At 40.7% G+C, this 11,161-nt stretch overlaps 1 protein-coding gene across 1 annotated transcript in view; it reads left to right on the forward strand.

The window, feature by feature from the left end:
• The window catches only part of PRKAR2A (protein kinase cAMP-dependent type II regulatory subunit alpha), an 84,663-nt gene extending 73,767 nt beyond the window's left edge, over nucleotides 1-10,896 (forward strand). The window contains exons 9-11 of the mRNA XM_059077068.2: nucleotides 3,522-3,587; nucleotides 6,115-6,256; nucleotides 6,750-10,896. Of these exons, the coding sequence (XP_058933051.1) occupies nucleotides 3,522-3,587; nucleotides 6,115-6,256; nucleotides 6,750-6,883 (342 nt within the window). The 3' untranslated portion in view covers nucleotides 6,884-10,896. The remainder of the gene's footprint in view (nucleotides 1-3,521; nucleotides 3,588-6,114; nucleotides 6,257-6,749) is intronic.
• The last annotated feature ends 265 nt before the right edge of the window (nucleotides 10,897-11,161 follow it).

Below are 11,161 nucleotides of genomic sequence, written 5' to 3' on the forward strand. Positions count from 1 at the left end.
TCCCTGGTGGCGCAGTGGTTAAGAATCCACCTGCCAATTTAGGGGACACTGGTTCAAGCCCTGGTCCGGGAAGATCCCACATGCCGTGGAGCAGCTAAGCCCATGTGCCACAACTATTGAACCTGTGCTCTAGAGCCCACGAGCCACAACTACTGAGCCCACAAGCCACAACTACTGAAGCCTGTGTGCCTAGAGCCCATGCACTGCAACAAAGAGTAGCCCCAACTCGCTGCAACTAGAGAAAGCCCGTGTGCAGCAACGAAGACCCAATGCAACCATAAATAAATAAATAATTTTTTTTTTTTTTTAAAAAGAGTGGCAGTGAGAATATAGAACAGGATGTATTCTATACGGTTTCGTGAAGGAAATGCCCTTTGAGCTAAGCTTAAAGAACAAGTGCAGTTCCAGCAGTTGAGGTCAGGGAAGGATCTTTCAGGGCAAGAGAACAATGTGAACAAAGGCCTGTGGGTGTAAGCTGTGTTCCAGGGCAGGTATCCTAGTATGGTAAGAATGTAGAGCTGAGTTGCAGGAATGGGACATGTTGACTGGCCACATTTGCTTCTGAAGCTGTGGTGCTTTAATTTACTCCCAAAGGACCTCTACTTAATACTGAAAAGCCCCAGGCCTTCAGGAGGTATGTCAAGAGGTATGAAAAACCACAGTGTTTTCTGGGATGTCTGTGTTCTTGAAGACAGGAGTGCTAGGTGGTAGTGCAGAATGGACACAAATTAAGATGATACCCACCTTATTATAGACCCCTTTTGGCAGTGTCTCTAGACCAAGGCTTCTCTAAGAGAGGTCCCAGGACTAGCAGCATTAGCATCATATAGGAATGTTAGAAATTCAAGTGCCTGAACCCCACCCCAGACCTACTGCAGAAACTATGCTTTATGTTGTTTTATTTGTTTGGTCAACTTTGTTACCTTATATTTTATATACAATACAATTACCAAGTTTAAGTATACAATTTGAGAGTTTTATAACCATCCCTATAATCATAGTGTACAGCATTTCTGTCATCCCCAAAAGCTCCCTTGTTTGTATTTTAAGTGAATCCCCTCACCCGCTCCCTTGCTCCTGGAAACCACTGACCTGCTTTCTATCTCTCTAAAAATTCCTTTCCTAGAATTTCATATAAATGAAACCATATAATGTGTAGTTTTTTGTGTCTGACTTCTTTCTCTTAGCATAATGTTTTTGAGATTTATCCATGTTGTTGTATGTATCAGAGGATCATTCCTTTTTATTGCTGAGTAGTATTTCATTATACAGATGTACCATAATTCATCTTTCCAGTCACCAGTTGAGAGACATTTGGGGTCTTTACAGTTTGGGGCAATTATGAATAAAGCTGCAATAAGCATTTGCATACAAGTCTTTGTATAGACATATGTTTTTATGGAATTACTGAGTCATATGGTAAACATAGGTTTAACAAATTGCCAAAATGTTTTTTAAAATGTCTGGGGGCTTCCCTGGTGGCGCAGTGATTGAGAGTCCGCTTGCCGATGCAAGGGACACGGGTTCGTGCCCCAGTCCGGGAAGATCCCACATGCCGCGGAGCGGCTAGGCCCGTGAGCCATGGCCGCTGAGCCTGCGTGTCCGGAGCCTGTGCTCCGCAACAGGAGAGGCCACAACAGTGAGAGGCCCGCGTACCGCAAAATAAATAAATTAATTAATTAAAATAAAATAAAAAAATAAAATGTCTGTACCATTCTGCATTCCCCCAGCAATGTTCAAGAGTTCCAGTTGCTCTGTATCCTCATCAGCACTTACTATCGAGTCTTTAATGTTAGCCATCCTAAGTATGAAGTGGTATCTAATTTTGGTTTTATTTTGCATTTACCTAATGTCTAATGATGGTGAGCATCTTTTCCTGTGACTGCTTGCCATCCATATGTTTTCTTTGGTGAAGTACATCTTTTGCCCTATTTAAAATTAGGTCATTTGGCTTCTTAATATATTGAGTTGTAAGAATTCTTTATGTACTCTGAGAACAAATCCTTTATCGGGCAAATGATTTGCAAATATTTTTCCCAAAATGTGGCTGTGGCCATGGCTTGTCTCTTCATTTTATTAATAATACCTTTTAAAAAGCAAAAGTTTTTAATTTTGACGAGTCCAGTTTGTCATTTTTTTTCTCTTGTAATTCACTCTTTTTGTGCCCTATTTAAAAAAAATGTTTGCACAGTTAGTAAGATTTTCTCCTATTTTACTTCTAGGCAAGCACTGTCAATAGAAATATTATGTGAGCCACATACAATTTAAAATATTTTAGTAGCTAAAGTTAAAAAAAATGAAACAGGTGAACTTAATTTTAATAATATATTTTTAGCCTAATATATGTAAAATATTACATTTCAACATATAAGTGATATAAAAATTTAATAATGAGATATTTTACATTTGGGGGATATTCAGTCTTTAAAATTCAATGTGGGGCTTCTCTGGTGGCGCAGTGGTTGAGGGTCCGCCTGCCGATGCAGGGGACGCGAGTTCGTGCCCCGGTCTGGGAAGATCCCACGTGCCGCGGAGCGGCTGGGCCCGTGAGCCATGGCCGCTGCGCCTGCGCGTCCGGAGCCTGTGCTCCGCAACGGGAGAGGCCACGACAGTGAGAGGCCCGCCTACCGCGCAAAAAAAAAATAAATATAAATAAATAAATAAATAAAATTCAATGTGTATTTTACACTTACAGCACCTATAAATCTATACAAGCCATAGTTCAGGTGCGCAGTAGGCCTATGTGACTAGTGGCTACTGTATTAAGCCATGCAGTTCTAGTTTCATAGTTTTAGGTCTTACATTTAGATCTATGATCCATTTTGAATTAATTACATGGTATAATGTTAGGGTTTTTCATATGGATGTCCAGTTGTTTCAGCACCATTTGTTGAAGAGATTTTCCTATCCCATTGCCTGACACTTGCATTGAAAACCAATTGGCCATGTATGTTTGGGTCTATTTCTGGTCTCTTTTTGTTCCATTGATCTACGTCTGTCACTCTGTTAATACTGCACTGTCTTGATTACGGTAGCCTTACATAGTAAATCTTAAAATCAGATAGTTTAAGTCCTCCAAATTTTTTGTTCTTTTTCTTTTTTTAAAAAAAAAATTTATTTTAGTTATTTATTTTTGGCTGCATTGGGTCTACGTTGCTGCGCGTGAACTTTCTCTAGTTGTGGCGCGTGAGCTTTCTCTAGTTGCGGTGAGCCAGCGGAGCTACTCTTCGTTGTGGTGCATGGACTGATGCTCTGTGCAGTTACCAGCCGGGGCATATTCATAGAGACAAATGTGAATACTCCATGTCAGGAAGTGAGAGATGTTTGTCAGTCATAGTTGGACTAACATCCCTGGCAATCAGGATCCTCTCGTTTTTTTCTGAATTTGTTAGCCATTGACTGGTTTGTAGGTTTGGAAAATAAATACCAATTCAAACTCAGGCAATGTGAAAATGATCTACTTCTGTGTCCCTCTTTAATACATATATATGGCTCTGACCTGACCTCCTCTCCCTTTTTAGGGTGAAAAGGCTGATAGTTTTTACATTATAGAGTCCGGCGAAGTGAGCATCTTGATTAAAAGCAAGGTGAGTTTATGTGTGATGGTGCGAGTTATGCCAGGGGAGATCCAGATGCCAGGTATGTCCACAGAAAGTAACTGTTTGCTTTAACAATGTGAAGTGTGTTTAGTGTATCAAAACCATCATTATATGAGATATGTGACTGACAACGACCAATGTTTAAGCCCATTCATTGATAAAGAGTTAGTATATTTTTTCTTGTTCCTATTGCCTTTACCTCTGTTACATAATTAATGATATGAGAAATATTGGCCTACAAATCAATAAGAAAAAGGATAAGCACCCTATCCGAAAATGGGGCAATTACATAATAAAAAATACATGTGAGTGTTGAATATGAAAAAGCTTCCTTTTTAGATCACTAGGAAGGGAGGTCTCTAGGACAATTATTATTATGGCCATTGGATAGATAGGGAGACCTAGAAAACACAGTGACCTATAGGTGGGAGGAGTGATTCTTACCATAAATCCATCATCATCAGATTTCCTGTTTCAATTTTTTTAAGAATAAAGAATTTGTTAAAATACTGAGTTACATATAATACTAAATCAACCTAGTGTAAAACCTCTTATGGAATATTTTTTGTAAAAGTTAAGTATGGAGAAAGAAAGAAAAATATGATTACTGCCTATAAGATGGCTTGATTCCTAATTAAAAATTTTTTTTTACTTATAGTTTTTAGACTACTGATATATGTTTGTACATTTCTCATATTCGTTGACACCTACTGATCACAGCATAGTGTTGGGTTTGTAGGTCTAGCAGCACTGTGGCTCTTGGTTGGGAAAGGGGGAGTTTGTTCAGTCTTGGGGTCTGCCCCAGACCTACTGAATCAGAATCTGCATTGTATCAAAACCCACAGGGGGCTGGTGTTCACAGTACAGTGTGATAAGTGCTACTCTAGAGAAGGGACTAGGTAGACATGAACACATCTGCAGCCCCAGAGAATATGACAGAAATTGGAAAGAGAGCATTGGCTTGGAAGGGGCAGATCAACTTCAGAGCAGACAGGTCAGGGCAGAAGTGTGAAAGGAGGAAAAGTCAAACCATGTAAGCCAGTGTGGTATTTTTGTTTATTTTTCTAAATTAACCTTCAGGGACTTCCCTGGTGGCGCAGTGGTTAAGAGTCTGCTTGCCAGTGCAGGGGACATGGGTTCAATCCCCTGGTCCGGGAAGATCCCACATGCCATGGAGCAGTTAAGCCTGTGTGCCACAACTACTGAGACTGCACTCTAGAGCCTGCAAACCACAACTACTGGGCCCACGCTCTGAACCTCCTGAAGCCCGTGTGCCTAGAGACCGTGGTCTGCAACAAGACAAGCCACTGCAATGAGAAGCCCGTGCACCACAGCAAAGAGTAGCCCCCACTCGCTGCAACTAGAGAAAGCCTGCGTGCAGCAACGAAGACCCAACACAGCCAAAAATAATAATAATAATAAATTAACCTTTAAAAAGTTATTTTTCTGCCTGTAACATAAAGTCGTTCTTAAAGATTTAGACTAATTCTTAGTAATGTTATAAGTATTTTTTTACTTAAATTATTGCTTAGCTTAGCAGATGGATTTGTTTTAAAAAAATAAGAAACTCTAGATAGTAAATAAAATATAGTACCTTATTTTCAGTAATTTGAAAAGCACAAAGTATAACCTGCTTGATTTCTTAAACCACCAAATTTCAAGGTTGAACATTACTTTAAAAAATATTTAGTTACTTGGGCTTCCCTAGTGGCGCAGTGGTTGAGAGTCCGCCTGCCGACGCAGGGGACACGGGTTTGTGCCCCAGTCTGGGAAGATCCCACATGCTGCGGAGCAGCTGGGCCTGTGGGCCATGGCTGCTGAGCCTGCACGTCCGGAGCCTGTGCTCCGCAATGGGAGAGGCCACAACGGTGAGAGGCCTGCATACCGCAAAAAAAAAAAATTTAGTTAGTTAACTGTTCTAAACAAATATGGTAGGGGGACCACTAGCTTAAGATGCAGGTAGTACCTAAAAATAAAATTTGTCACTGTAAAGTATTGTCTGAGAAAAGCATGGCCTCGAGTCAAAAAGAAGTAGCCCTGAATTGTGACTGTTTACCTATGGAGAAGCATTGACATTATTTAGGAAGAATTAGCAAAAGACCTTGTCTTCTACCCTGTGTCTCAGAAGTCAGCATCTACCAAATGGATCACATTCATATATGTATAATATATAAATATAAAATATATAAAAATACACATTATTATTTGCTAATATATAGTATATTAACATTATAATATTATATACTATATTAATATATCATATTAATATATACTATAATAATATTATATATATATATATATACACCTTACCTCTTGGTAAAAGCCAACTCATTTGGTTAAACCAGGCCACTGAGATTAGCCCATGCAGTTTACATGGTACAGTTAGAGTCTCTGCAACATGAATCTCTAAGTAATTGTGTTAGGTGTACTGAAAAGGAAATGTAAGTGTGTGCAACTGGATGTGCCTAGTTGTGATTGTGCAATCAGCCTTGGTCATGTTCTCTACCTGCTCTAGACTAAAGCAAACAAGGATGGTGGGAACCAAGAGGTCGAGATTGCCCGCTGCCATAAGGGGCAGTACTTTGGAGAGCTTGCACTGGTCACCAACAAACCCAGAGCTGCTTCGGCTTATGCCGTGGGAGATGTGAAATGCTTAGGTAAGAAAAATTCTATATGCATTAGTGTTTTTTTTTTTTTTTTCTAACATGCAGTATTTTTTTTCCCATCAGCAAACCTTGACTTACTCTGTCAGCTCTCACTCACATCTAGGCTTGAACAGTTTGTGTGTCCAACCAGAAATGGGTTCGTGTGTTCCTTTAGCAAACATTTTTGAGCACTGACAATAGCCTATGAACAGCCATATAGACACCCTGGCTGTGTGGAAAGAGCAGTGATGGAGACAGGTGTCCAGGGCTGTGTGGGAACAGAGGGAATGAGTGCTGCTGCGCTCTGCAAAGTCTCAAACTTAGATGACATAGTCCTGCTGTGTTCACAAAGAAACATCCTTTCTTTTTCCAAGTGTCCAGTATCCAATAGTCCAGTTCCTACAACATGAATGGATATGTTTAAGAAAAGGTTTGCATGAGAGAAATGATTGAATTATTGGTGTAGAGAACTTATTCTCTCCCTCACCTCTTTTTAACAATGCAGTTATGGATGTACAAGCATTTGAGAGGCTTCTGGGGCCCTGCATGGACATCATGAAGAGGAACATCTCACACTACGAGGAACAGCTGGTGAAGATGTTTGGCTCCAGCATGGATCTGATAGATCCTGGGCAGTAGGTGTGCCACACCCCAGAGCCTTCTCAGTGTGATACCAAAACCTTCCGGTCAGCCACAGAACACAAACAGAAAATGTGACAGAACTGTTCCTGCTGTTGCCGCCACCACTGCCATTGCTGCGGCTGTGGGCATTTAGAAAACTTGGAAGTCAGCACTAAAGGATGGGTAGAGGTTCAACCCACACCTCCACTTTGCTTCTGAAAGCCCATTATTAGACCACTTGTAATGATTACTCCAACCCAGTTTTCACATCTTTGGTTCAAAATGGCATGTCTCTCCAACAATTTAAGTGCCTGATACAAAGTCCAAAGTGTAAACATATTCCTTTCCTCTCTTGCTGCTACTGTTGCTTTTGGAAGTTACCACAGGTTGGCACAAACCTGTTGTATAACTGTAGACACCCTCCCCCAACCTTTTTTAGCCTTCCGTTTCCTCATTTGTCATTTGAGAAAGTCCACAACTGTAGCCTTTGGTTTTACCATAAAAAATGGTGGCAGATGTGATGGAGGTCTGTGGTCCTGTGGCATTGTACTGTCTGCTGACAGTGGCACACATGACAGCTGTCCCCAAACTCTCAGTGATGCTTAGGGAAAGGCCCTGCCCAGGGCCCAGCAGGTCAGCACCCCCAAAGCACACTGATCAGAAATCGGAACCCACGTTAGAGCAGAAAATTTGAGTTTAGCACATTTTACATGTAGCAGAGAGCCAGGGAAGGTTTTCTGGGTTGGGGGCAGGGGTGTTTTATTTTGTTATAGTAGATTTTGTTTTGTTTAATCTCTGTGCAGTTTGCATGAGTGAATTGCTGTCCGTTTATAAGGAGCTGGGGTCTGGGAGTGCCATCACTGTATCTGACCTAAATACTTTCCTGGGCAACTCCTGCCCATCTCTTATTACCAGTTGCTCTTACTGATGGCAGTGTGCTGGCAAAGAGAGACCTTTCCCTCTACTACAGAGTTGTTATGTAGCTTTGCTGTTGAACCATCAATTTTTAAACTCTTTAAAGAAGAAGCAGCTATTTTTTTGAAAAGAAAAAACTCTCTATTTAGAGAATTTCCCTGGACATATTCATATATATCAGTTTGTCAGCTGACTCAGGCATTCATCTTAAAAATCAGCTCTTTTTGTTAGTTTTTAAAAATCAGCATCATTTACAATTTCATAGAATTACTGCAAGACCTTTCTAATTAAGATGTTGGGATATTTAGTGTTCCAGTTGTTAATCCCAGAGGAAAGTAATTTAGCTTGTATTTTAAAATATTTTAAACCTTTTGATTATATCAGGTGGAATTCTAATGAATTGTCGTAATTAACTAGATATATTTCAGAATGAAATTTTTTTCTTCAGAATAACCTAGAATCAGATGCTACAAGAGATCCTAAGTGCAGTATGAAATTTACCTAAAGATAAATTTGGATGTCATAGCCAAGTTTATATTAAATCAAGAGGCCCTTTCCAGTATGAATTTTTTTAACTTGTATATCTCAATAAATCCCTAAGTGATTACATGCTGGGGCTTGAGTCATTGCTGTTGTAGACAGTGATGGAGACCATATGGTCACCTTCCATTGTCCTCGTAAGCCAGGCTGTCTGCTTTTGCCATGAACAGTATGGTCAAGAGATTTTCAGAGCGATGACCCATCACAACCTTAGTCAATTCTCTCTTTTTCTTGTGCTCCATGAAGTGAAAGTAGGACTCTTTCAGACTGCTCTAGGTAGCCTGCCTTGCAGCTCTCAGAATTGTGAAACATTGTAACTAATACTCCAAAAACAGGCAGCTAGCACTGGGAAAGCCTGTGTGGTTTTTCCCACGGTTTTCTGAGGTTCTTATATTCTGTGGTGTTGCTTTATTATCAAATATAGATTAAGAAAGCAGATATTGCACTTTAGCAGACAAGAACCATACCTGTTTCTTACACAGGTAACAGGTACATTCAACTTCAGGAGTGACACAGAGTGTCACTCTGCTACACAGAGTGTAGCCCCCAGACTGTGTAAGGACATTGTATAAACACTGAGCGGGGGAACTTCCCTGGCGGTGCATTGGATAAGACTCCGCACTCCCAGTTCAGGGGGCCCGGGTTCGATCCCTGGTCAGGGAACTAGATCCCACATGCATGCCACAACTAAGCATTCGCATGCCACAACTAAGGAGCCTACATGCTGCAACTAAGGAGCTGGCAAGCCACAACTAAGGAGCCTGCCTGCCTCAACTAAGATGCAGCGCAACCAAATAAAATAAATAAATATTTTAAAAATAAAAATAAATAAACAAACACTGAGTGGATGCTCCCTTACACCCCACATGCCAGCATTGTTAGGGCCAGCTGTGAACTCCGACCCAGTCACTCCTGCAAGCTGCTAGGGATGGGACTTCTCATCTTGCCCTCTTTCACATCCCAGTTCAATCTTCCCCTTCATAGAAGCCTCTTTAACACCCCCAACTTACTGATGCTTTCGATTTTACAAAGTAGAATTCATCAGGTTTAAGTCTTCCTGCTCTAACTGCGGATTGACATATGGATCATCAGTCCAGACCCTCACTGCATATAGGACCCCTTGAGGGTCAGACTTGAGGAAGGGAGACTTTACAGGGACTAGTATGAGTGAAAAGGACACAGCCATTACCAAGGTGCCAGGAGTCTGACAGTGTTCCAATTCTCTTTACAGCATGAGGAATTGAAGGTGGCAGACCAAGTTCAGCTCAGGACTCTGGTGTCCACATTGTGCTGGGCAAGCCCTGCACTGAGAGTTGAGCCTCACAGGGAGGAGCATGTGTTGGGAAGAGATCTTTTTGATAATTGTTTTATACTGTTCTCTTCTATGATGGTTTAGAGCTTCATGCTGTCTTTTCTGGCTTTGCTATTGATTTTGCATGGTAGAGAATGTACCTGAGAGCCTTGAGGTTCAACTTGCAGTATTATTCTTCCTGCTGGCCCCAGTTTATCTCACCCACTTTCTTCTTTTGGTTGTATTCTCTGAAGGAAGGGTTCATCTGCTCTGTCCTCTTAGTCCATTGTCCTTATATATAAATATGTTATGTATAATTGAAGTAGATTCTCAGGAATCAGGGTGGAGCTTTTCTTTGAACAGTTTAATGAGCAAATTCAGCAGCAAAGTGTCAAGAAATGATTCTCCAGCCAGGAGAGGTCATGTTCATCCTCTTATTGCCCAGATTCTCTAGTCACAACGGTACAGTAGTCAGTGAGAGGTGCCACTGGCACCCAGCAGCCCCTGGACACACAGCATTTCCATGTCCTGTCACAGTGTACAAACAATTCTCTCATTTAGGAAAATTGAACGAGCATTTTTGCACAGAGAAAAAGGAAAAGGACCCATGAATGTCATCTTTTATATTTTGTTTTCAGTTGGCTAATGTTGAATTTTTTGTTCTTGACATGCACTTGTAAACCAATCTTGCCAAGATATAAGTTGTTTTGGTTTTTCACTACAATTACCTCTTGTTCCTCCTGTCCTGACTGCTGACGTTCCTCAATGATTCTAATATCTATTTTATGGGAAGCAGCCTTCCCATGGGTTTCCTTGTACACACTGCAGGGCTATCTTTATACTTCTAAAAAAAAGGAGAAAACTGTCACTAAACTCATGGGAGATTTGCAGAAAACCATTTAGCCCACCTTGAGCGAAAAGTAGATTCCTCATTGTTTTCCTAAGCTCATTGTAATAAAAGAAATCTAATTCAGCATTATTGTGCTACCTCAAAGGTAAAAATGTTTTAACGTCTCTTTAATCCTGAGTTCTACACATAGTGTTTGAAATGTCTTTCAGTTGGAATTATTTTTAAATCATTGGGGAGAATCTTATTTTAACCTGTTTTACACTTGTATTTTAATCTCAGAAGAATAAGTGATTAGAAGGTGATCAATTCTTGCTCTGTAGTATTGAACATATGATTAAATCATTGTTTGCCATAAACAAGGTTGGGTTTTTTAAAGGGAAACTCTAGGGCTCAGCTTTGCTCTTGGTTAATAAAGGCTGACAAATCATATCTGAATTTTTGGTGCAGCCTTGTGTTGTGTGTTTGTCCTCATTTCAGGGTTCTATCCATCACAGCATTCATCTAGCAGGTACCTTATTGAGATTGGGATGTGAGCTCTTAAAAATTAGAGAGGAGGCCTGGACATATATATTAGGGTTCTCCAGAGAAACAGAACCAATAGCGTGTGTGTGTGTGTGTGTGTGTGTGTGTGTGTGTGTGTGTGTGTGTGTGTGTGTAAAGAGATTTATGGGAATTCCCTGGCAGTCCAGTGGTTAGGACT

Source organism: Kogia breviceps, chromosome 10 (assembly GCF_026419965.1).
Source record: "Kogia breviceps isolate mKogBre1 chromosome 10, mKogBre1 haplotype 1, whole genome shotgun sequence".
Lineage (NCBI taxonomy): Eukaryota > Metazoa > Chordata > Mammalia > Artiodactyla > Physeteridae > Kogia > Kogia breviceps.